The sequence below is a fragment of the Blennius ocellaris genome (assembly GCF_963422515.1).
Source record: "Blennius ocellaris genome assembly, chromosome: 21".
Taxonomy (NCBI): domain Eukaryota; kingdom Metazoa; phylum Chordata; class Actinopteri; order Blenniiformes; family Blenniidae; genus Blennius; species Blennius ocellaris.
Genome location: NC_137670.1, coordinates 13,077,525 through 13,105,354, shown reverse-complemented (window position 1 = coordinate 13,105,354; position 27,830 = coordinate 13,077,525). Strand labels below are relative to the sequence as shown.

Sequence of the window (27,830 nt, the reverse complement as noted above, 5' to 3'; positions counted from 1 at the left end):
CCTTCCGCTTCCACACACGACGTGACATCACAGTGAGCACCATCCGGTGGGCCCTCCCACTCCAGTCTACCTCACACTGCTTTGTGCTTCCCAGTGATGCTCGTGAAGCAGCAAATAAAGACAGGCTCCATGGATTAATATTGTCTTCTACTGAAGGTCCTGTCCAGGGTGTATCCTGCCTTCACTCACAGTTGGATGGATGTTTGTTGTTTGTGTTAAACCTGTAATCCTCACCTCTGCAGGTCTGAACCAAAGAAGTCTGCTGCTGCTGTAACTGTTGCTTCATGGCACATTATGTTCTCTGTATGTAATATTGTTTTGTCATCTGACCGAGTTGGAAAATATTTTTCCAATTTGTCTCATTGGGACTGTGTTCTTGTTAATTACAAAAGTGTTGTGTAAACTTTTTATATCCTTCCTGTTTCCCAGAGTGTCCTCTGCAGTGTTTGAAATTTTATTCTTATTTAATGGTGTTTTCAGAAGAAAACATCAAAAAAGATTAGAATACCACATGCATCAAATCAGCTCATCTTGACAAGGATGTTTGACATTTCAATTATTTCTCGCCCATGTGACACACATCAGAGCGTGGGGAAAAACAAATATGGGCAAAAAAAACCCCAAACATGTTCAAAGGCTTTAGAACGTTGAAGACTTTAATAGACACAAATGAAATGAACATAATTCACATTCAAATTGTGTTTTGGACATTTTTTCAGCATCTAATTTTATTTTTTAATATACTCAGGTCATTGAATCATGGGGCAGATATAAGAGCCAATCAGCAAGTGGAGATGGTTCTTCTGGGTTTGAACTATCAATGAAGAGAGTAGTAAGAAGAAGAAAAAAGAAAAAAGAAAAAAGATCAAGTTATTGTGAAAAAACCCCCACAAACAAACAAAAAAAAAACTGATTTTTACAGAGCATCTCAGACATGAACTGAAGTAAACACAAAGCAAGAAATGTATAAAGGCCATAAAATTGCAATAATGCAAAAGAAAACCAGAAATAATTATATATAATTGAAGTCTCTTGAGGTGTTTCCTTTTAAAGGGGTTTGTCACAGTAAGTCAATGCAACTTGATCCATCAGTTTGATTAAGTTTTACACTGTATGTTCTTCCTGCTGCAAACGGGATTTGAACCAGGGTCCCACACATTCAAGGTCAAAACTTAACCTCTGAACAAAATAAAAGGACTAAGTTACAGAAATAAAATGCAAATATAACAAAAGGCATATAATGTATCTGATGATGTAGATATCTTATCAATAAATGGCTTTATAGATATGCTAAGCTGAGGGTAAAACTCAAACAATGCAGTCTAATTTGATCTGTTGCAGTGTGTCTATATTCTACCAGAAGCATCACTTTAAAGCATAAAGGCTCAACTCCACTGGGTGGTCACACATTTCTTCAGGGCTGAGAAAGTTGTGTTGTGTTGGCAGAAAAGTGACAGTACACTTTTCTGCCATTTGATTAAAATATCCTCACTCAGGTGTCCGGTTACTATAAAACAATTCAAGATTATTTTTTCTTGACACAATTGAAGCAAACAAGAAGGGTCAAACATTGGTTTCCTTTATCTACATCATAATCAACTGGATGTAAATGACAGTACACAAACATGGCTCAACCAGGCACGAAATCAGTAAAAAGGTGGACGATAAAACAAAAACAAAACAGAAAAACACTGGGATGAAATTCCATGAAATTTGAACAGTAATTATAAATCTCACAAATATACTGTACCTATAGGCTTTAAAATCCCCCTATTTTTTCTCTGTGTAAAAATAAGAAAAGCTGGTGTCAAGTGAGTGTAAACCGGCCTAATATAATGATATAAAAGTAATACAAAAGTTTCCATTCGAGTCTTAAAGCTTCAAAATTACTTTTTTAAAAAAAAGACAACTCTATTTTCTTTGTGCCTGAGCTGTTTGCTAGCTGCACTTTGTTTGCGGCGCAGTGAGCAGTGAACCACTTCTTATCGAGCTAATTGTTATTTATACACTTTCCCCGGGTATTTTCTTTGCTCTTTCATTGCTGCTGGTTTTACTGCCATTAAGTCTTGTATCTGTATTATTCGATTCAGTGTAAAGGTTTTGCACTGCTTGAGTAATTTAAATGAGCTCTCTGCTTAAGTATCAATTCACAACCGAGGCTTAAGTCTAGCCAGTGGGACTGAAAGAAACTGTCACCCAATAGCGTGGGCTCTATTGTATCTGTGAAAGGCCTAAGTAGCACTCTGGGTATTGTTTTCGTTAAAAGGGAGTCAGGTTACCTTGACGACCGCAGGATGCCTGCCCATAGGCCCTGAGACAGAGAAAAGGCCGGGCCAGACAAGGAGGGAAAGGGAGCAAAACGGATAAAAAAAAAAAAAAATAAGGAGGCGTGATACTTCCCAGCCCCAACTTCATTTCTTTTTTTAGTTTGTGTGTGTTTAAAAAACAAGCCTGGTGGTTGCCAGTGGGCCGGGATGAAGCACTGAAGAGGTGAGTGTGTGTGTGTGTGTGTGTGTGTGTGTGTGTTTGTGTGTGTGTGTGTGTGTGCGTGCGTGTGTGTGTTTGCTCATCCTTGGTCTGTATGCTAAAGAGACATCAGCAAGTTGGTGACAGCATTTTTCTTTTTTTGTTTCATTTTAATAATTTTTGTTTCGAAAATTGTTTCGAATTTTTATCAAGAAAAAAAATTCTCCAACACAAATAAGCCACATAGTGAAAGAGCTTTCGCTGCCAGTCATGTTTGTAATGATATTACATCAATATGTGCTTATGCCTTCGACACGATTCATGTGTAAAGTGTGGCCAATCATTTATAAATACCGTACCATGATGGTATTTTGTTTTTTCACTACAGTGAAAATGAGGATCAACCCAAAAAGAATGCTGACACTTTTGCAGCTATTTATTCCAGCATGTCAAATTGACTATATGTATTTCTGTCATGTATTTTTAATGTTGTTGTTTTGACAGTGAGATACCTGCAGAGAGAGGGCAATGCGTGTAGCACTGAGGCCTCGCAGGTAAGACGCTTCACATTAGTGGCAAAGCAGCTGTAGCTCATAATGAATGGATGTTTCTCAATTATTCATGTCTAAAGCTACAGGGTGCCTTTTTTTGTTTTTTTTAATTGCTTGATTTGATTAATTAACTTTACTTTCCTGGAACTGCCACTCTATCCTTCTTTTCTCACAGTCAACTTCAACTGGCATCATTTAGTTGGTTCAATGTAAAAGATAGATGCTTTTGTAGGCTCTCAGAGCTCATTAAAAGTGTTTGTGCGAGTACTTGAAGCAAGTACTCAGTGTTTCTCTAGGTATGGGCAGGTGGGTTTACGGGGACGAAAGATAAGAGAGAAGTGACGACTCTCTGCGCCAGTTAAAACCGAACCCAGAAGCCCATGTGATACTTATTCTGACACGCCAGGGTCTCCTCACATGAAGGTTACGGATCGATTCGGGTCTATACATACTGTAAATTAGTTTTATAGATGATAAAAATCAGAGTGCAAGTTTCACAGTGTCAAAACTCCAAATAAAAATCTATTTTACACCTCCGAGATGGGATGAAACAAGCTGTGCATGACAGAAATATTTCTATTTATGACATTTTATGTTGTGTAAAAAAACAAAGACAGAGGTTTTTGGAGCTTTCTTACTTTTTGGACAGTTGTAGACCCTTTTATTACACTATGAAGATTTCAATGCAGGAAAAGCTTGTTTAAAGTTACAGATGTTGAGCAAGAAAAATGATAAATGCATATGATAGAACTATATTTTCTTAATGTCTGGGGCAGTCTTTACAGAAATTGGGTATGTATTATAACTAGATTTTTTATTTAAAATTTTCATATTGTTATTTTTTTAGATGACCAATTGAGTTAACAGATAAACTAATGGGTAGCATGGCCTGAAGGTAATAAACCTACTAGAACTTCCCAGTTTAGTGTGACAAAACCAGGGTCGATTTCAATGTGTTTCAAATGAACACATTCATCAAATTATTCACACTGCCATGTAAAAAGTGTTGTACAATCACAAACAAATAGAATAAACATTAAATAAAAGAACGGTTCAATAAATCCAAGCTTCTGGGGATTTCCATGAATACAGTTTATTCAAGGATAATGAGAAAACTTAAAACCACAGTAATATGAAAAGGCCAATTTTGCAAAAGCAGAGCGAATGAATATCGTGAATGCACATGCAGTGAGGTTTCACAAATAGACACATGGTGCCATCAGGTAGTACCATCCATCTGGCAGAACAAACCAAGAAGGTTGTTTCTCTGTGTATTGTGCCCTCTAGTGGCTGCCTGGTGCTCTGCCTCTTCCTGTCTGTGGTCACCCTGCTGCTGCAGAGCCTCTGGGTGCCACTGGAGAATTCCCGTGATGAACCTGCCGGGAGAGCACCAGAGGAACAGGGTAACAACACAGGCACACCCACGGCAACACAGTTTATAACAAGCAAAAAAAACCAAACAAAACAAAAAAACATCAATATCCGAGAACACACATTATCATAGTTTTGGGCAAGACTGTTTATAAACAATGTGGATTTGAAAAAGAAAAAAGAAAAAAAGATAATCATACATAAGGAAAAATGTGACTGAAAGATCATTTCTGACCAGGAATTAAGTCTTCATCTGACTTGTACACAGTTCATGGTAGGTCCTCCCATGTGTCCGACAGTTGTGGGTTTGTGGCCAAGATATACTGTTCCCATGCTCATTTGTCTAGCTAAACTGTTTCTCTAAATGGGGCCGTTTAAGCAGGAGTGGACCAGGTTGTTTGGGCAAAAGCTTTCTGGTTTATATGGAAAAGACAAATGTTGTCAGCAGTCTCCTCTGGAGGATGTTTTTCAGTAAAATCAGCAGTGGGTTTGATGAATGAATTCGCCTGCTCTGGCTGTGCGCCTGTACCATTTGAGGATTGACTCCAGTCAGTGTTCAGGAGGTCGCTGATCAATGCTCAATAGTCTGTATCACTGCTGCATAAATCTTGATTGCAAATGTGTTTTTTTGATTTAACAAAATGGATTTCTATGTATGTATTGTTTCACAAGTGATTTTTCTTTTAATTTTTAAGTTTTTACATCATATGGAATAGGAATATCTATACAATTGCTATCGAGTCATGCAACAAACATGATGGTATATTCAAGAATGGCCTTCTATTACAAGGTAAAGTTCATTACTACTAAAGGATTTGTTGTCAAATGCAGCCAGTGTGTTATTCACCCAAACATCCTAATCTGCTTCCTCTCAAACTCATGTGGAAATTGTTCTTAGCAGACATTGTGACCCACTGGTGGATCTCGGCCACAGACAAACTCGGCCACAATTGCCGGGTGCTTTGAAGGACCCACCACAAGCTGTGTAACAACAGTCCACCCAGCAGCGGTCGTGTTGCAAAAAATGTGCCACATGAGAGGAACTGTTAGTGAGCACACACAGTTATCAAAGCTCCAGTTCGTCAACAAAAGGTTTTGTTTTTCTTTGCGCCAAATTATGCGTGTCAACGGGTCATTTTATGCTATATTAAATCAAAATCGGTCTGGTTGTGTCTCACGGAGGTATGATTACTCTGGGGTGGGGGGTGGGGGGGGGGTACGGCTCATGCACATCAGTGTCATTAAAATGGGGATGTGTCTTGTGTTATAGTGGTTAGCAGTCATGTCTCACAGTGAGAACGTTCTGTTATTGGGGTGGGGGGCCTTTCTGGGAGGAGTTTGCATGTTCTCCTGGTGTGTCTGTATGGGGTTTCCCTGCAGGGTTTCCTCCCACTGTCCAAAAACATGCATTTTAGGTTAATTGGTGACTCTAAACTGCCTGTAAGTGTGTGTGTGTGTGTGTGTGGGACATTATGTGGAATAGAAACAGCATGGATGGATGAAGTTGGTGGCATTCAGAGATGTCTCTCTTCATGGGAAGAGTTCCTCTGTAAATGAGATCTGAAGATATTTTTCTTCTCCATTCGAAAACTTCGGCCTCGCGCGACTTTTAGATTTGCCTCAACACGTGTGACGTGCGTATTTATGTCAAACACATCGTTTTATTACCTGCACATATAAAACTTTACAGGCCTTAAAATGAAATCATCACATCTGACATAATTTGTTGGAGAATCACCCAATCTTTCATTGCTGCCGTGGCTGAAGGACCTCCGCGCTCACAAGCAGCGATACTCCCGACATTCAGCTGAGCAAACAGATGAAATGACTTCATTTTTTCTCAGAGACTTGACTGTGTGTATATCAGGTTAAACCTCCATTCCCAGGGAGGTCCTACTGTAACTTTTAACAGTCAATATTCCTCAGCTCTGTTAACAGCTACGTTTGCTTTATACAGATGTTTCATTCATGATCGCCGGTCCAAATAAAGCCCGCAAAGTCACAAGCCCTCTTTGAAAACACACATTTGCTATTTTTACAGTTACGCCATGCAAATTGCATCGATGATTAACTAAGGTTATGACCATGTCGCTGAGTCAGATCAGTGAGAAAATGTTTCACTTGAAATCTTCGCAGGAAACTCTCGAGAAAGAGCCACTACTGTTTAAAGGTGTCTGTTACCATAGCAACCAACAAGAAAATATAGCGGCTGCAGGCCTTTATCTGTGTTATAAGGGACATTTTCTTCCTTATTGTTTGTTTTAAATGGTTTGTTAAATTGTTTGTGATGTAACTTTTACATTTTTATTTAAAAAAATAAATTTGTTCACGACTTGAGCTATATGGCGATGCTTTGATTTTCCAATGTTTTTGAACTTAATGGATGCACAATAGCTGACAAAGATCAATGTAAATGTACCATCTTGTGAATAGCTTCACCTCATTTTGGAGAACGTGCTGAAACGTGACCTCAAATTGACTTTTTCACAGCTATGAGGTCAGCGTTTTAATCTTAGCGCTCCCTCCAACCGTGAAGGTGGAAAAATTCACAAAAACAGAGTGTGTGTGTGTGTGTGTGTGTGTGTGTGTGTGTGTGTGTGTGTGTGTGTGTGTGTGTGTGTGCGTGTGAGTGAGTGTGTGGGCCTTCTCTCTGAAACCACACGGTAATTTGAGATGACCACAATGGTCCAATTACACTCATAAATATTGCCATAAAATTGTTGTTCAGGAAAAATCCAGCCCTGTAGAAAATATTAGATGCCATTAAATCCAATGTGGGGCACGAAGCTTACGCGACCGCAATCCTTCAAAGTACATCGTCTCCAAAACTTGACAAGGCGTCTTCCAAAGGCTTCAAATGCAGAATTACACCCCGGTCATTAAGTGCAACATGTGTGACATACGTGCAATTTTATATCGCAGGCCCACGTGGTCGTGGCTTTCGCAGGCTGGCTCTTCGTCTGGAGGCTTTGAGTACTCAGATGCAGAGGCTGAATAAAGACAGAGATGATGTCCAGCTGACCAGAAATGACCTCAGTGAGCTTCTACAGAGGTATTCAATGGACCTTAATATATTGTATACCAACCTTATTCAGTTGATGTTATAAATAGCTCATTGCTTTTGTTTGTTTTCCAGTTTTAGAGTGGACCAACAAGGCCTGGCCCTCTTAGTACAGCGGGAGCTGAAGAGAGTATCCCAGAGGCTGGATCAACTCAGCCATCATCACCATGACGCTCACACGCCAGCACCACAAGACCACCACAGCCCACACACAGGTAAATGCTAAACTTTTATATCCAATATTATTTGTCCTAACAATGGTGTGTTTGACTTGCTAATCGAGATTGAACCACCAACGGTGGATGGGAAGAGGAACCTCTCTACCTGCTGGACCATACATTAGTGTCAGAGAGATTTTACTCCTCAGTGTTCATTTAATCGCTGAAGCAGGCTTGAATAGATAATTTCATATATTCATGTTGACAAAAATCCTGCATGATACATTTTTTATTATATTTAATTGCTTTAGGCAATCGTTTTTTTTTTTTTTTTTAAGTTGGTAAATAGCACTTTAAAACCAGATGAGCAGCCCCAAGCCGCTGTACATCGTCGATCACATTCACCCATTCATACATCAACAGAGGCTGCAGCCATTCAAGGCACTGTCACCATTGGGAGCAATTTGGGGTTAAGTGCCTTGCTCAAGGACATTTCGGCACCCAGATGGATGTAGAAGGAATTGAACATGCAACACCACAATAGAGAGACGACTGCTCTGCCGGCTGAGCCGCAAGCTAAGAGATTAGAACGTCATTTCAACCATGTCTGCACTATGATGGACAAACAGACTCTCACCAACATACCAGAACAGGAGTTTCATGATGAAGATAATAGTTTCAGCTTGGGATTCCAGAAGGAAGAGTATTTTAATGGTTTTCGTTGACATTAGAAAAGTCCAGACTGGAAACTATTGCTCTAATTTTTTGGGGGGGATGGTGAAGATATATCCTGCAAAACCTGGAGCTTTCAGACTAAAATGCAGATCTGCTTGAAGCTCCATGACAGCGAAGAAGCTGTAGGAAGCTTTTGCTGACAAAGCAGTGATGCTGCTCCGTTCCAGTGGGCAACATTTACTCTAAACTGTCATGGGTGAACTTTGCATTTAACTGCGTATACCACAAAAAAGGTACATTCCAAATTAGACTTAAACAAAACGGGGGCTTTCATTTCTACTGATATTACAGGTGTATTAAAGTATTACCTCTTGCCTAGTTTAGCTTTAGTTTTACGATGTCCTTTACTAAAGGCAGCTCATTGTTCAACCCAAACAGACATTTTACGGCTTGTTGCAGTTATAATAGGCTTTTACTTTCTGGCTCCACCAAGTGAATGCACTCTCTCCTCTCTGCACGCTGCCAGTTTCAATAATTGGCTGCAAACTTCTCTGTGGTTGCCTGCCGAGGTAGCGTGATACTTTGAGCCAAATGCACGGTTCATAGCTTTAGTAAAGGTTAACCACACAGTGAAATTAACAAGCTGTGATAATACAGGGTGTGAATTGGGGGGTTAAAGGGCAGTGGGTGCAGGTGGTTATGGGGGTTGAAGTCCTTGAATAGAAGTTTAACAAGTCCCACAGAGCCTCTGCCAATGAACTAGCCACGGGAAGAAAAAAATAAATAAAAAAAATCGGCGAAACGACCCTCCAGTGAGGTGTCAGGTGAGAATCCGGTTACGCACACAGGCTGGCATGCAAAGATTTGTGTGTTGCATAAATTGAGCTGAGTTGGTTTACTTGTATTTTTTTTATGATTTCAAATGGGAATTTATAAAGTTTTTGGCCATGCGGACACCATCACATGCACACACACGCCACCCGCATGCACACAAACACACTTCCCCATCACCAGCCTGTTTGCCCCTCAACCTTTTCCTCTCACATTACCTCATACCCATAAAACCCCACTGAATTACCCAGGAGTCCTTTCACCAATTTGTCTACTCATACACTTGTTTTTGCAGGGGGGTGGGGTCTTTTTTCTGTGCTCTTACAGCATACCACTGTTTTTAGGCTTTCACACCTCTGTTCAGTCTGCAGCTTTTCTTATCTTTTTTCCCTCCATTTTCCTTTTTACTAGGTTGTTTTACACAGTCAAGGACTGTGTGTTTTGGCAATGTCGAGTGTTTTAAATGGGAATGTTTGGTAGCAGGCAGGTGGGTCAGGTGTGGGTACGTGTGTGTTCATTCCAGTTGATTGACATTGGCTAAAGACTGTTGGAGGGCTTACAGGAAGGGGCCTCTGAGAACACAGTGCGTCTACTCTAATGCCTCTGTGGGAGCTCTCACATCGCGGCGTATTGCAGTCAAGAGGCTGTATATCAAAGTTATTGTCTGCTGTTCTTCATTATCCACGTCGAGGAAACTCGACAAGGTGCCACTTGTTGCTGTAGCTGGGGGCTGTAGACTAATGGTGCCTTCGAATGTGGCCACACAAAGACAAGCGGTGTGACGGCGAATGTGTTTACTAACAGGACCCAACAAGAAGTGTGAAGTGCCAATGGATCCTGCATTTCCAGTGTGTGCGGAGAAAGTGGAGGTGAGAAAGTGAGAATGTTTTAGCAGGTCCCTGTTGCAAAAATTTTATAGAAAATGTAGTTTATATTGCAAAGGAGCAAAACAAATGTTTATAATGAATCCAACCTCAAATAAGCTTTTTTTTTTTTTTTTTTTTAAACATCTGTTTCTGTGCAGTTCCTGCAGGCTCAATGGCAGTCAGACCCATGCTATGCTTTCTACGGAGTGGATGGTACCACATGTTCCATTTTGACTTATCTCAGTCAGATAGAAGACTTCTGTCCATCTCGTCTTGGAAGAAACAACTCTGAACTGCCATGGCATCAGAAACCTCATTTTGACATACAAAAGGTATATTTTTATGCATTACCATTGGATTGCTCGGTTCCAGGTGTACTTTTCCACACAAATCATTTACATTATGATGATTCCCAGGCAGAACTTCGTACCACTCTGAATCCGCTGTACGAGGTGATCAGCAACAGCAGTAGTCCAGCAGTCAGGTTCATTCGGTCCAGAGTTGAAAGAATGTCTGACTGCTGGATAGACGCTGGTCTGAGGATGAAGCAAAGCAGCAACAAGACAGTCTCAGTCCAGATGAAGGTACTGTATATATAATTTCTTTGGATTTTATCTTGAACAAGAAAAAAAAAGTGTTTAATTTGCATATTTAAAAAGATCGATTTTAGGTGTCAAACTATCCCATCTTCTAGGTGTTGCTTTATCCCGGCGCGCTGGCTGGAAGTGTTGGCCAACGTTTTGCTGCCATGGTGGAAAGAGGCGGTCCTCTTGGCGAGTTAGTCCAGTGGGCTGACCTGTCCGCCTGTCTGACCATTCTGGGCCACAACCTGACCTTCAGCATGTCTCAGAGCCATCTTCACAGGTTGTTAACACTTGTGTGACTTATGTTAATGTGGCCATACTGTAGTTATTCACTAATGGCACTGAGTAAGATTCAAACACATGGTAGCATTAACATATAAATGCTTAATGCTAAGGAGTTACACATCTTCAGTTACAATCACTCTTATTTATCCAGCTGTTCTGTGTCTTTTTTGCATTTGTTATGAGTTTCATGGTGGCCATAAGTTACCTCGCATCCTTGAAATTGAAAGGCGAGTGTACCAATATGTAGCTAGTTTTTCACTGGGTTACCTGGATTCTTTTTCAACCTATTATGTGTTTTTTGTTCCTATCCCAGCCTCATAGGTGCCGCTCCAGGCCGTGGCAGCTGCCCAATCCAAAGAGCCCTTACCTTTGACCTCATCTACACCGACTACCATGGGCTTGCTCACCTCCAAGGAGCGATGGGATTGGCTTTTCAACACTACCAGTATGGCCAAAATGTCCTCCATCAAAAAATATATACCACAAAAATTATAGGTGATATTTCATTTTGTGACGTACTGTTTTATTTAATTTTTTATTTTATTTTAGGTGCCGCTTCAGAATCCTGGATTCATTTGGGACTGAGCCAGCCTTTAACCTGGAGAGCTATGCACACAGTCACGGATATAAGACACTATGGGGCAGCTGGGGTCTCCAGCCTCTGCAGTACATGACTATGTTCCGTAAGTGTTTATGTGAGTGTGTGTGAAATGGTAGAAATAGAGCATCTATAATGTATAAGGCTCATTGATGCAAAAACACTTAGCATACATCCAGGGGTGTTTCGAGACCCCCTGGGGGCCCTCGGCAAGAAAAACTCTGGGCTCCAGAATGATGATGAATGAAATCCAGGACGACGGATCAGTAAAGAAATATTTGAATAATTACCATATGAAATGAATAATAACATTAATGTCTAACCTGAATGTGAGCTTTACACACAGTATATACATTCCAGAAAAACCAACACAACTGAAATGTGCAAAATTCTAAGTATGATAAAAATGCAACCAAGCAAAAAAACAAGGAATTGAAGTGGAAAGTAAGAACTGTGACACCTTGGTCTCATATCTGTAGCCCTCCTACTCAAATCAGTTTCCACTGAAAATACACATGTTAAATACCCGGGATTTTATAGTTTAGTCTGTTGGACGGTCTGTTAGACAGAAGGTTACCAACATGTCCGTCCTTGATTGACATCCGTCTCCTCCTATGAGCAGCTGGAGCATGGTACATTCAAAAACAGTTGGAAAAACCTAAATCAACCAAGTCCTCACGTATCTATAGTTCACTTGTAGTGGAATTTGTTTTCTTAAAACTGCTGCTTGCAGGCCTTGGCTTCTGCAAATGCAGCCACAATATCTTCTATATCTAAAGACCTCCGGACATTTCTCTGTGGAGATCAGTGCTCATCCTGTTGGCCTGCTTCTATGCTTAGATTGCTGTATAGATCCAGAAGGTCCTCACTGTAAATGTAGTTTAAAATGTCATTTGGGCAGGTGGAGGCGTGGTCAGGAAAAGTGCAGACAGCAGAATTGATGTCTGTGGCAGTATTGCTTGCCACCGCCAGGCTCCCCCACAGTCTCCCACCTGTGCCTCTGTGTGTCCGGGCGGCTCCTCCTTTATGGACAGTGAGGTGATGCATCACACCTGATTCACATCAGGGACTTCATCGCCTCACCTGCCACAATCTCCAACTCTAAATCATCAGCGTCAATGTTATGCATTGCTTTCTCCAAGTTCCTGCAACTTGCACGAAGCTTGCTGCTCTGTATCACCTGTTGCATTGTGTTGCTGATATCTGCCGTCTGTTGGGGCCCCCGACTGGCATCTACTCAGAAAGGGCCCTGTGCGGGGGGATTTTCGATGTGCGTGTCGTTGCAGCGTCTTAAAGCAGACGCACTTATATTATTTTGCCATTGAAATTGACTAGTGTCTGACGTCCCTGCCTCCCCCCCCCCCCCACCCCTACAGATCGGGGCCCTGGCAATTGCCTGTGTTGCCCTATGGTGTTGCCTACCCCGTTGCGGTGCCTCTGCATACATCTTTCACATGCGCCCCACGCCTCCTCACAGTGAGAGGATTAATAGGTGAGGTTAAACAACTTCGGTGCCCAGACAGAGCTTTCATTCCAACACCTCTCCCTGTCATCTTTTTCACCCTGCTGGGAGATGGAGACAAGCTGGAATCACGGGGCTGGGAGCCACTCTCCATCCCACTGCCTGGAAACACTGTTTATTTGTCCTGATTGAGGAGGAGGAGGAGGAAGAGGAGGGAGAAAGGGGGCTGGTAGTTAAAGATGTGAGAAGGATTAAAACAAAGTATCAAGAAAAACAGCTAAGACAGAGTAACAGGAACGGATCGCTAAAATCTTGACAAATACACAAACTTTATTCTTCTGTTCTTTAAAACCAAGGAAATACTTGATTGAGTGCACAAAACATATAAACTGTGTTCCAGTGCTAATCTGACGAACCTGAAGAAGCATTTAAAACAAATAGAACTGAAAGGGAACCAGCAGGTAATTCTGTGATGGGTGAGTTTGAAAAAGTTTGTTGTTTTTTTTTTTTTTAATTTGGACATACATATAAAATAAGAAAACCCTTTTGCTGGCACATTCCCTGTAAAGTAAATACTCATCCCTCACACCTTCCTCAGTGTGTCAGAGGGCAGCAGGGTGGCAGCGACCTATCCAAACACCTCACCCTCTCATACACTCATTTCCTGTGGGATGTGATTCATGCCGTGCAGTATGTTTCACTTCTTTCACACAATTTGAATATAAACTGTTATTCAGCGGCAGTCTGCGCAGGAGAAGACGCCAAATGTATTCAATCATTTTTAACATTTTGCAGATCGAGCTGACCAATAATGTGAGTGCTTGCATCTATCATGATAAGCATATGCAGAATTAATAAACTGCAAAGAACATGGAGAAATAAAGTAATTCATATATTGACTTAGTTTGGGCATGTCTTCAGGATAATTGGAGGTATCTTGAGATGGTGAGCATAACCATTTTACATAGTAAATAATGTTAAGGGAAATACACTTAGTCAAGATCTTTTATTGTAAAAGATCTGTGCTTCCAGGTACAAACTTGTATTTAAATTTCATTTATCGCAAGCAACATTGTCATAGCAATATTACCTCATGTTATCAAAGACATCTCCCTTATATTAAACTGTACAATATTGGATCATGTTTCAGTGAGTTAGCATCATTATACACAACTTTTTATCAATTATTGAAAAGTTTGTTCAAGAGATGTGCACATGCGTCATCTCTAAGAATAAAAGTTGAATTGAATGGTAATCCATGATTTGGTTGTGTTCTTTCCAGCTCACACTCCAGATAACTCTTTTCTGGGCTTTTCAAGTGAAGATGCACTGAGAAACGAGGTCAGGCAGGACGAACTTGAGCCAGAGAGCTACAAAAAAGACAGGATGGCAGTGGTCTATGGCAAACAGGACTACATGTGGCAGGTATGTTAACTATGATACTATGGTATATGTGTTACTGCAATAATTTACATGACTTTAAAGAATTTCTTGGTGAAAATCAGTTGTTTTTTTGTTTTTTTTAGATGAATACACTTTGACTCCCATATGAATCTCTCTGTTTACATTCCAGGGAAAATCTGATTATGTGGGAGTGATCAGCGAGCTGCTGGAGATTCACGCCACAGTGTACCAGCCATTAGGACACACTTCAAACCTCCCCAGTTTCATCAGAAACCACGGATTGCTGACTCAGGACCACTTCCTTCGACTCCTCCGGAGAGCCAAGGTCAGGCTGGAGTCTAACACAGAATCACACTGTGAAGCCAGAAAATCACTTTAGTGCAGCATTCGCATAAGTTATCCCTCTGTCATCCTAAATGGAGCCGATTGTGAATCTTATCCGAGATGAATTACTATATCCTCCTATCTTAATTGCGATTTATGATGGTCTCCCATTAAGAAAGTGGCTTCCCTTTGCCTCTTTTCTTTTCTCCTGCAGGTATTTGTGGGTCTCGGATTTCCCTATGAGGGTCCAGCTCCTATTGAGGCGATATCTCTCGGTTGTGTGTTCCTCCAGCCACGGTTTGACCCGCCACATTCGTCAGAAAACAATGACTTCTACAAGGGCAAGCCCACCACAAGACAGGTGGGAAACGCTTCAAGCTGGAACACAAAAATCATTGCTACTGTGAAATATTGATGTTCTTCTCGTCTTTAATCAGATATCGTCTCAGCACCCTTATGCTGAGCATTTCATTGGCAAGCCTTACGTGTGGACTGTGGACGTGACCAACAGGAGCGACGTCCGGGAGGCACTCAAAACTATTATGAGCACCGAGGTAGCTTCCATTGCAAAGACAGAATCACAGCTAAACCGCATACGCAGGCACGCAGAGTTTCACCTGAGCTCCAGCTCCAGTAGCCCTGAATAAATGTATTTGTGTATGTTTGTGCAGGTGAAGTCTTTCACTCCTCAAGAGTTCACTTGTTGGGGAATGTTGGAGCGGGTTCATGGTTACATCACTCACCAGGTACACAGATCATGGGAGAGCTGGCATAATATTATTGGTGCTCCTTCACCCAAATTGGAATCATGGAACTGGTTTATGTTTTCTGTTGGGAAGCAAAGTCCTGAAAGGGGGGGTTGCAGTAATGAGATCAACAGATTGGAATGGACTGGAATATTAATTGTCATCTTTCTCTTTTATTTTGTCAATTGCTCAAGAACTTCTGCAGTACATCAGCCCCTTCTTGGCCACCAGAAAGTACTCTGAGGTTACATCTGGGTCCACTGGGTCAGTCCTGTGTAAGTGTGTGTCAGAGATCCTCCTTATTGTGTGACCCAGCACTGTTTCACCACCTAAACACCCCTGCGGCGTTCACCAGGTGAGACATCATCGTGTCCAGCTCACATCCATCCATCTGCCATTCCTCTTGATCAAAGTTAAGGTTATGGAGCTGTGGGGGTTTATCCCAGCTGAGTATGAGCGAAGGTCCTGGATAGGCCACCGGTCCATCTGCTCAGTTTTGTGTCCGGGGGATTTATATGAAGCCAATTACAACACGGTCATTTTGGGGTGATGAAAAATACAGAAAAAAGATCCACATGACCAAACTAAAGTGACCGTGGAGAGGAAGATCTTATGACAGGATGCACCCTCCATAAAAAAAAAAAACAGACTTAGAAGACATGACAAACAATCAAACAAGGTATAAACAGTGGTATGTTGGTCTCTTAGCAACTGATAATGTGTAACAAACACTGGTTTTGTCACCTATCTTCATAAGAACATCAAAACAAAACCATATTGGTATAATAGATGATCTCCACACACAAATATAATTGCTTTTCATTCTGTAGGCTTGGACTTGGCTGCTCCAGCACGGTGCAGGAAGTCAACCACCTGTTCCCCTCCTACAGCCCGTGGGGTCGTCGCTGCAGTCTTCAACAGGAGCCTCTGCTGTTCAGCTGTGCCGGCTCGGACCCGGCGCACCGCAGGCTGTGTCCCTGCAGGGCTTCCCTCCGTCGGACAGGTAGTGCCGTGCCCTGACTGTTTCCACGTCAGCTCAGGGAAAACGCAGCACCAAAGAGGCACCTGCAATGCATGTAGGGAAGGTAAAGATTATGAATTGCCAAAAAAAAAGGCAGGCGTCCCAACAAAGCTTTTTAAAACTGTGATAGCAGTGAGAATAAACATTTTATTTTATTGGTTACTGGATTTATCTGAACAAAGGTCGTGGTTTCTTTAAAGCCAGTCGATGCTCAGGATACAACAATGAATTATCTCTCAATATTTCAAGTACCCATATAGTTTCTTTTTAATACTCGTGGAGGGACTTTCCCAGTTACTCCAAATTAAAATAACAAAAAGCTACTTTTCTGTTGCTTGTATTAGGGTTAGGGTTAGGTTTTTTTTTAAATCACATAAACCCTGATAATATGCACATGGCTGTATTATTACAGTGGAGCTGGGCTCTCAGCTCTGTGTGTCTCTGTCCAGTGATTAAACTACTCATTAGACTCAGCTGCATTTACTTCAGTTAGAGAAAAATGCTTGAAAATGAAAAACATTTTCATATGACAAAGAAGCAGCAACAAAACAGGTATAATAAACCACAATCATATAGACAGTAGCAGATTAGGCTCAGGAAGTCAAGGTAATGTATATTTAATACATCACAGGAGACGATCTAAAGTTATTATTGCTTTTTTTCAGACACAGCTTCAGATTTTCTGTTTTTGTGTTATGTATTGACAACACTGTAAAAAAAAGGAACAATAGGCTGATGATGTTTTTGATAGCATTTTCTTTCTTTTTAGTATGCTTGAAATATTGACAGATGATGAATCCAATTCCTTGTTTCCTAAGTTGCCAAACTAAATATCTGTTGTTGTTGTTGTTTTTCCACTGACCTCTTAAGCAAATAGTGTTTAAGTAAAGACAAGATGCACTTTAAGGGAAAGGTTTTTGGACGTATTTAAACGAAGTGAAAAGTGTAACCGCGGAGTCAAACGCCACTCAGTCACAATGTTTAACTTTCCTGCACACTGTGATATTTTGTTTAATAAGTACGTCATTATTCATTGGCTTACAGTAATGGATCACACTGGTCAGCCTTGCATGGGATTTTTGGTTCGTGTAGCTCCGCTGACTGCAAATATTAGCCTGGGCCTCAAAGGAGAGTGGGTGACAGCCTAAGTGATGAGGCTCATTATCTGAGTGAATCATGGATAACCTCTGAATGCCTCTGGGAGGTCACGACCATATAACCACGATTATACTGTCATATAAACCATTGGTTCCCAAACTTTTTTGGACGGAGGAAACCCCCTCAGCTCGGTTTAAATCCTCTCCCTCTGCCACGACAAGCAGAACTTTAATATTTGTCTTCAAAACACATATTTTATAATTGCACCAGGAAGGAGCCGCTGGACTGGATTCATTTCTATTGTTTTTTTTAAACTAGAAATGAAATGATTTCGATAATAACTGATGACATATTTTCCTGCAATCGCCTTGCAGGAGCCTTAACTCCCCCAAAGTGTATTTTCGAATCGGTGTTTATATCCAGTTACTGTAGAAGCATTACATCCAATAAATCCATACGTTTTCAAGGGGTTTGCACTCGATAACGTCACATTTCAGAAAGCTGAACCTCACTCAGGCTTATCTCATCATTCCCCTTGCACCACACATGAAAGAAACAAATGATAAAGAATAAAGGCAGGACCACAGCACACACTCAGTGGTGTGTCAATGATGGGGTGCTGCATGTACACGGCACAGCTGTTAACAAAGATTTATCCAATGATGGCAACAAGCTGCTATTTTGAACTTAGTAAATGTGAAGTTTTTTTTCCTTTAAGGAGGTGATGCATTGATGAATCTTAACTGGCAGAAAAAAAAAAAAAAAAAAAATATATATATATATATATATGTTTTTTCTTTTTTTTTTTTTAGCTTTGATACACTCCATGAGACCAGAGCATGTTGTCACTCAGGGATCAGTCGACTCAGGGCCGCCGCAAAACCCTCTCTGACAATGTGATCGGCGGGTAAATGCTCTGAAAGGACTTCCGTGTATTTTGGTGTATTCGTTTGGCTGTGTCCAATGTGACTTTTTGCTCAATTAGGTGAGCGTTCCAAAGACGATGGAAATTAACTTTGTTTTTATGTGGAGAAGCTGTTTGGAATGAAGGGAAATAAAAGTTGCTCTTGACCCAAAGGGACGTCTGTGAAACTAATTTTCGGGAAATGATGTGTCATTTCTGGATGAGTCACATTAATTTCGTATCAGTTACATGTGTTATGGCATATAAAAGCTGTCACTCACCTCCCGGGGGGCTGATAGCAGAGGGTTCAAACTCAGGGTCCAAAAACAGCCTCCAGTATGTATGAGGAAAATGTGCAAACGTGCACGGACAAAGGTTTTAGTGTTCCACACGACTGCCGACTGACCTCACGCTGAACGTGGCTTTATACAAGTGTCGAACTGACACGGTCCATGTGCTTGTTAGAAATCCATGTGATGGTGACAGACATTTGTGTCCTCGAGCTAATTTTAATCATTTAAGGTTGGTGGTTACGGCTGCTCATTGATTTCATGTCTTAAGCTGAACTTTAAGGCCAAAGATGACCAGTTACCACAAACTATTTAATGTAGCTTCTTACAATGAGATGAACAGATCAGAATCTGTCTTCCTTGTCATTTTAGTTCAATGCAGGCCATGTCAGCCACATTGGGTTTTTTTTTAATGCTTTGTCTTCTTTCTCAAATAGAGTAAAAATATAGAGAAATAAGTACGATGTGCTTAAAATAAATTTCAATAAGAGAAATGAACTAAAACTTCAGATTCAAGATATTTGTTCATTTTTAAAACTTTCTTTTTACATCTCCCTTCCTTTATATAACACCATTAAAGATATAAGTTGGTATCACACAGTGTTTACATGTTTAACTCAAGGTGACATACATGCATATAAAAATGTCATTTACAGAAAATAGTAGTTGGAAATCAATTATTAGTTTCAAACTACCTGTCTAGAATCAATAACCTTTATTTGTCACAAACACAATTATACACAGTATAAAGTGCAGTGAAATAAAAATGTTTTCACCAAGAACTTTATATTTATTAGGCTTTAAATGCATCAGTTTAGAGTCCATCAGCTTTAAGTTTCCAACCAAACATTGGCCTCTTTGTGGTATTACCGAAAAAGGCAAGTTTATGTATTCACAAATCATTAATATGTATTATATATACAATATGTTCATATCATATGAAACAAATCTATTATTCTTGACTTAGAAGAGTCAGAATGCAATTTGTGATAAAAGCAGATAAAAGGGTTGTTTTCAAAGGAAAACAAAAGGAACACATGTTAATTTAATTAAAACACAAGGCTTTTCAACTTTATGTTTCCGTTTGAAAACTTTAGTCATAAATGTACTTTTGCACTTGAGAGAATATCAAATGTAAGACAAATGTAGTAATATTAAGGAGACTTAATTTATCTTTAGAATAAAAGACCCTATATCATGGGTTAATACATGTTATGGGCCTGCTGTTGATAATGACAATGATATGACCACATACCACTCATTCCACCAAAATGTGCTTTTTGTTGAGATCAGAGTCAATCTGCCTGCAGCACAGAATAATTTAAAAATGTCATAAAATAAGAAATGATCACAGAAGAAGCAAACAGAAATAACCTCTACGGCAAACCCTTTGTCCTGTGTCAGAGAGCCAGACATCATGGAGAGTTCACGCTCCAGCACATGTTCAATAATGTTTATCTGCGCGCTTTTTAATTTCACATGAGAGACAGCAGCTCTTTGCGTCACACACGAGCCGTTTCTCCTGTACCTTTAAACGGTGGTGGCAATTCACGTTCTGCAGCCAAGAAAAATGCGAGATCTTACAGAGGAGGGTGACGCAGAGGAATTTCTTTTCCGTTCAAACTTTCAACCTTTGTCACGAATGTGTTTTGATATGAAAGAAACATTGGTCCTGAGAAACTGTGAAGAACTGCGATAACAAATCACTGTATCATATTTCACACACAGGACTGATGTATTTGCAGCAAGGAATGGCAAATTCAGATTGAACCTAAAATTAATGCACTATGTCTGGGGTCAATGAGCAATTTGGGCTGCATATCCAGAAAGCTATTACATTCATAACTCATCGATGTCTTTTTTTTTTTTTTAAGTTGCTGGAAAATGTAACTTTCATGAATTTATTGCTGTACCATATTTGCATGACCGTGTGCGATTAATCACACTGTTTACCCTGGATCTTCAAGTATTTTTCTGCTATGTGCTTATTGTGTCTATAGAAACAGTCGCTCAGACTGTGCAAACACACCCTCTTTCCCCCCGTTTGCTTGTTCTTCTGCCCACTTTTCTTCACTATTATTTTGATTCACCTCATGTCACTCCTGCTTCACTGCAGCCCAAGGTTTTATTCCTGTGTGTGACTTTTTGATTTTGGCTGAATGAAGGCCTCCAGCTTAAATGAGTGCATGTATTCCCATATCAATGCCAACGTGGGGAGACATTTGTTTCCTTTACGTTGAGTTGAATTAGTGACTGAAATAGGTGTGAGTCTGTGTGACTACCTGTGCCATGTTCCCCCTGTGATGGACCAACAGACTTTTGAACAAAAGCACCAACTTCAGCCCCCTATCTTGGATAAGTGGTATAGACGATGGATGGATGGATGGATTCATACACAAAGTAATACAAAGTGTTTACAAGAGCATGGAAATGTATTAAAACACAATGAAAAACAAACATGGTTTGGTTTTTTTGATAAATGAGCCACTTGGAACTCACAAATGTCTTCATTATTTCCGGTGTCTATTCTTCATAAAGTCGACTTATACTTGGATCATCAAAAATAGTCCTGATCCCTTTGTGAGCGCGTCTCAGGGTGTGTTTATTCCTGTCAGGTCTGGACGAAATCCTACGTGCGATTACTTTATTCAGTGTGGTCCATTTTGTGGAGTGCTGCCAACTAAACCCACCCAAACATGCAGACCGGGCCGTTTGAAATGAAGGTCCAAGTTTGCTTCTAAATTAAGTCTGGTATGGTCAGAATCTGAATGCTGCACGGACCACACACACCTCTCAGAAGACCGAAAACACAGGAATCCACAGGTCTGCAGTAAATCATTTTGATTTGCAGCAGATTTGCAGTGACTGATGTAACTGATCAAGAGAATTCCTTCCTTCGTCCAGGAGCGAAATATCATTACATAATCCAACATACATTCTTGGGAATTTAACCACACACACACATGCACACACACACACAGCCTCACTATGGTAATTTTTTCACTTAATACACCCACACATTAACCCCAAACTTTAGATATACCTTGGTATAAGTATTTTCTACCTCTTTTCTAATCAAGAACAATTTTCATTCCCGATGGCTTGATTCAATGTGAAAACCATCACACATTACAGTAATGCAGTGTTGTCAGCAGTGTGAATCTCCTCTTCCACTGTATTTCTAACTTGCTCTTCTGGACTAAAGTTTAGTGACTTTGGAGAAGATTCAATTGTCATCAATAAGATACCTGAAATGGTCAAAGATGGTCTTCTGCATACCTTAAATCTCACTTTTTCGACATTGTCATGCTGAGTTTGAACTTCAGTAGCTTGTTCTCATGTCTACATATGTAAATACATTGAGCTGATTAATAAGTACTTGAATTGTTAAGTATTCATTGAATGTATTTCAAGCTTCTTTTCACGCAAAAACTTGTAGCCCCTCAAAGATCCAGTTGAAAATATTGCACTTTCATAAGGACAGAGGAACACAGACCAAAATAAAGCATGTGTCCGCCACGTGACTTCCAAATAAATGATCTAACTTGTACAGAACTTTAGTGACTGACTCACACTGAAGTGCTAATCACTAAACAGCTCAAGTCAAATCAAACATACATGGGTCCAACTATTTATGCACTCTTGTTAAACGACTTACAGCTGAATGCGTTCAAATCAGGTTCATAACCTTCAATTCCTCTCGACTTCAGACACATCTGGCGCTCCAGTTTATTTGCAGTGGCAGATTCTGTCCTACAGGAGGCAGTGTGGTCAAGCCTGTGGCTTCACTGCACTACAGCACTCAAACAGCAGCAACCTGCTGAGGAAATGAGTGACATGGATGAAAACTAAGATCAACACTCAAGAGAAAAGTCATTTATGAGCGTCAGATGACAGAAAACCGAAGAAAAATAAATAGCTGCTGTACCAGGACAATGGGAGACACTTTGGGTTTTCATCCACAGGAAGATCTCCATTTATTTCCACGCAACACACTTGCAAAACGGGGGGAGGGAAGAGTGCAGCTTCACTGCCATAAGAAAGCAGCTGCTTTTATTGAAACCTGTTATTGGCGTGCCAAGATTACACCGAACAACAACAACCCTCCTCCCTGGAAGCCAATAAAAGGCTGACAACAAACACTTGGCTTGCCTAAAGCGCTGTTAGAAGCCACAGAGGTTGGCCTTAATGATACTTGGTAACTATTACAGACTATTAAACTAAATGAATAAAATAGGAAAAGAATGAGAGAGAGAGGGAGAGAGAGAGCATAAGGGGGAGAGATGAAAACTGTGATTTGTTTAAAAGTTGTTTCCAGACATATTGTAGGTAGCTGACTCATTGTTGGGCAACCTCGAGGGAACGGAAGTGAGATGCGTCTGTGTCTATAAATGAGATATAAAGAGCTTTATGTGGTTACATTCACCAGTAACACTACAGGACAGAGAGCTCTTCTATATGCTTGAGTAGTTAATCTGTGGCGGAGGCCTTTCTGCGGTATTCTTCAAAAGTCCCGTCAGTATTCAAGCAATCTCATCACACCTGAGTAACTCTGAGGCAGATGTGATCCGGTCTACCTCCCCTGTGCTCGTATGTGAGTACATGTACACATGCATGTGTCCGAGAAAAGCTGCTAATCCCATTGTCCTTATGTAAATATTCAGCAGAAGGAACGTCGTGACCTCTGGGGGACGAGAGAGGTCGTCTGTGTGTCTAGTGAAATTTGACAAAATGGGATATTTCAGGTAATCCCTGGAAGAACAATACAAAAAGCACACAGACACACAAAATATTTTTACATAATTGCGCTGGTTGTGTTTATTTCACACGTGGATGACAAATATTCGTAAACACTTTCCAAAGAAAACGAACTTTCCCAGATCTCTAATTTCCAATCTTTTCTTTCAGTCTCAAAGAAAGTGGTGAGGAAACACAGAGCCCAGAGAAGGCCCTTGTCATCTTTCACCCTACACCTCTGAATTGCCTTCATTTTCAGGGGGGGCCCATAAATTGGCCCGTATTGTCCCATAAATGACTCCTTTCGGGGTGGGATTTATAGCGAGGGGTGGCAATGGGGTGTGTGTGTGTGTGTGTGTGTGTGTGGGGGGGGGGGTATAAAATCCACCTTTTGATGTCACCCCCCCTCACACACACACCCCCGCTTAACAGGCAGAGCAGACGTGCCTTGCCCATATGCTGCACGGTGCCTTTGCCACACACGGCTAGCGTGCGACTCTCCAACACACAGGCACATTAAAACATATTAAACTGCATTTCTGCTTTCATTCAGAGTCCTGAGAAGCAGCAGCCGAGCAGGGTGGTTCACGTTAAGCTGCGCCACTTCCTCGGTTGTAATTAAAGCCGCCCATGCAGGGGGTCTTTAAAAGACTTGTTTTGCTACACCCCTGATCCTGACCTTTAGAAGAAGAAAGTTTTTTTTGTTTTTTTTCCCCTCATCCGTGTGGAACAGCCTGTTTATTTTTGAGTGGTGATCAAATTTTCACGGGTTTTAATAACAAACGTCAACCAAGCGTTTCACAGGCTGTGATTGTCAGCCTAAACATTATGGAATCCTGCGTTTAAACAGATCCAGAAACATTTCGTGCAAAATCAAGAGGGTATTTACACTCTAACATTTCATTTTGGTTGACACATCTTATTAAAAAAAAAAAAACCCACATTATTTCCTATTAAAATGCTGGTAAACCACAAGCTGGTAGAAACCTACAAGCTTTTTTTTTTTTTTTTCCTACTTAACATGTGGGAATTTTTCTTTCCGGGTGGGTTGATGGCAACAACAAGCTGGATTACAAGTCACATAAGCCCTCTGCAAGTGTAAGTGACCATGAAGCCACTTGAGTTTGCAGTGTGTAATTTGAAAGATAAAGTCAACCCATACAATTATACAGTTACGGCTTCATTCAAAGAAAATACAAGGTCTGGGTTGGCATGGCTGTCCAGCAGTACGCGCTGTTGTCTCACACGGTGCCGGTGTGTTTTGTAATCTCCGGAAGAGTATTCATGTTCCAAAACAAAGCTTGTCAGGTTGTCTTTTGAAAAGTAAATAATAAATGCATGTATGTGCTTACTGCTGGGGAGACTGCTAAAGTCATCGCTCGTTCTACTGTGAGGCAACTTGTGATGTTTACCGGCAAGAGAGAAAAATCTCAGCATCGGATCAAAAGACGTAAACAAAAAAGACACATTTTGGATTACTGTTGTGGGTGTTTTTTTTTTTTTTTTATCAACGAAAAACTCACCAGAAGCTTATGAAATGCATGAAGGAGTCAAAAAAGTAGCAGGATCTCCTCCGTTATGCACATAAATTACAATAAACTCAGAGGATGTAACGCATCTAAAGTCTGTCTGAGCTCCATCTTCAAGCTTTAGTTCATTTTACTGCCTGTTTGGTTTGTGAATGGCAGCGTAAACACTTCCACAAATCGACCACACTGACGCAGCAATGGCATGAGGGTTCGTTTCAAGCGCACCAAACTTCACAAGTGTGGGCACACCCTGAGTCACAATCACACATTCATACGCACACAAACTCACGCAATCTTAAGTCTTTCAGGTTGGAGGTTCAGCTTTGGCCTCGGCTTTGGCCGATGATTACTTTGAATTACTTTACCATGAGCACAATCTGATGGGTGAAATATAAATCTAATAGCTGCCCAGATGACATCAAGTCAAAACCGTACGGTGCAACCTCGACTGCAGTTATTGCAAATATTAAAAAGATCAATATATGCGATGACAACTCAGCTACACTCGATCTTAAACATCTCAAACAAACTCTACTGGCATCAAAGAGTTTGTATTTTAGAAAGGCGCTTTGTGAGGCTAAATAAACTGAAGAAAGAGGATGCCGTGACATTTTCGGTGTTCAAAGGGTATTAATCTCAATAAAAACTGTGAAACTACTGCACATCGGCAAATAGGATTTGTGGAAAGCAAGAACAAGCTGAGGATGTAGAATTACAAAATTAAGCAAAACCTCTCAAAATCCTTTATGTGAGTTTATTAAGTTTGGTTACCTTCTAGATTCAGTTTTCTCTGCCTGTGCTGCTCAGTATCCTCTAAAATACTTTCACCTCCACTCTCACCTCCCTTTAGCCATCTTCTCTATTCATTCAAGTTTATGTTAAATGAAAACCAATGCAGTGGATTTGATCCGTAGGTGAGGTTGGCAATTCAACAGGTTTTAAATAAATCAACGCTATCAAGAAGAATGACTCCTTCGTTAACATGTTCTATTTTGCTCCCACTACTCTATTGTTTTTCTCAGTTGACTGGCTTGCCACTTTCACTCTCTCCGTCACCCTTTTCTGAATCACAGCCACCACTCATTTTTGTTTTCAGTGCTTCATTCCTCCTTTTCCTTTCTCTTTCTGCCTGCTCCTCTGGCAGATGAGCCAGGTGATACAGCTTGCTGTGTGCCAGTTACCTCTGTGTTGACAGCTGCCAGCCCAGGTGCAGATGCAGCTGGGAAGGCTTGGAATGCGTGCGAGCATGCGCGCGAGCATGCGCGAGTGTGTGTGTTCACTTTGACATTGGTATCCGTGTGTATGCATGCTTTTCTAAAGCAGACTCAGAGGGAAAAGGGGACTTGGGTGTGAGTGAGAACACAGGTGTGCCAATGACGGAGGGAGCGTGGGAGAAGTACGATAGAGGAGATCTGGGGTGAAGAGAAGGGGTTGGGGGGGGGGGGGGGGGGCGATGAACTTTGACCCCTAGGATCGTCTCGGCATTTCCCAAGTTCCAGCGTCTCGGATGTGTTTCGACATCAGCTAATTGTCCAGACGTTTGTCCGTCACTCAATGCGGCCAACATAATTGAGTCGAGACATGAAATCATAGCAGGAAACACGCAGCGAGCCCAGTCGGGGCTCGGATGACATCAGCTTGTTAAATTGGAACCTGTAAAATAAAACAAGGTTATGAGATGAGGGAAAATGATAATGAGTGAAATCCTGACAATTCCCACAATATTAGAAGTTTTTTTTTTTTTTTTTTTCTTCCCCCTTTTGCTATTTCATTGATGGTTCAAGCCCTATTGAGTCATCCCAGGGAGGCACATTCCTCCTGTAGTGCACCTGTGAGACAAGTACAGATGCTCCTACCCCTCCGCCGCCATCTCTTCAAATGGCCTCTTTCTTTTTCTCTCCTCTCCCTCGCTCTCCTTTACGCCCTCCATCTCTTCTGGGAACATTCCAGCATCCACTCCGATCCTGCACCTCCTCCTCTTCACCTCCTCCTCCTCCTCCGCTCCTAACCCTGTTCCCTCTCCAGAGAGCGGGAGGCCACTGCTTCATCACTCACCACTTGGTGATTACCGGCACAAAGGGGGCCTTGGTGGCCCCCGTTGCAGCCGCTCGACGCACACTGCCGCTGGGGAGAGAGTGGAGGAAAGTCCCCCGCTTCTACCGATCCTCTCCAGCTCTCCCTCGTCCCCACCTCCTCAGATGATGATAACTCTGTCAGTGTGGATTAGGAACGAACGGTGTGTGTTGGTGGAGGGAATGGCGGTGATAAAAGCCATGCCGCCGCACCTCTGCACGTCCATCGCTCTCTCAGCTTATTCAATATTTGTCACTTTATAGCAATTTTGGGATTTTAAACCTTTTCATGCTGTTGTCACTTTTCCAAACTGTTAAGCTTTGATTTATTTTTTTTGTTAATGGGCTCCCATTTGGCTTCACTTGTGTGTTTTGATGATCAAAGGCCATCTTTTTATGATATACCTGATTAAGTCTTTAAATTGCCTTGACCGTAAACTTTATTTTCACAGGTATTTCCCATATACAGCTCTTAAAAACAGCACTCACACGGTGGAAATAAACAACAGCCATACTACTGCACAGTGTGTGGTCTTCACTGAGCGTGTGAGCCGTATTTTCATATTCAAAATATGCATATAATCAGACTAAATACAAAAGTGTACGAGTACTGTGGCGCAAGTTCGATCGGAAGACAGGATCAGAGCCTGGCACTACAAGTTCAGTGCACTGAAGGATTCTGGGAATGGGGGCATTAAGGTGGTGGCGGTGGTGGTGGTTGTGCTCGTGGGGCTTATTCTCAGGCTGGCACAGCAACGGTCTCGCTTCATGGTGAGAGAAAAAGGGCGCCGGAGCAG

General features: G+C 41.2%; 1 protein-coding gene across 1 annotated transcript; it reads left to right on the top strand.

The window, feature by feature from the left end:
- Nucleotides 1–3,315: 3,315 nt before the first annotated feature.
- LOC308145872 (alpha-1,6-mannosylglycoprotein 6-beta-N-acetylglucosaminyltransferase B-like) lies at nt 3,316–26,382 on the top strand (the record flags this gene model as incomplete). The annotated part of the gene is given in 20 exon segments (XM_080517463.1): nt 3,316–3,323; nt 4,305–4,420; nt 7,311–7,440; nt 7,525–7,664; nt 9,918–9,982; nt 10,138–10,311; nt 10,396–10,563; nt 10,674–10,843; nt 11,162–11,293; nt 11,398–11,531; nt 14,191–14,333; nt 14,482–14,637; nt 14,851–14,997; nt 15,074–15,190; nt 15,308–15,382; nt 15,577–15,737; nt 16,213–16,375; nt 16,377–16,458; nt 26,157–26,168; nt 26,285–26,382. Coding segments are annotated over 20 exon segments (2,391 nt in total).
- Between the last annotated feature and the right edge of the window lie 1,448 nt (nt 26,383–27,830).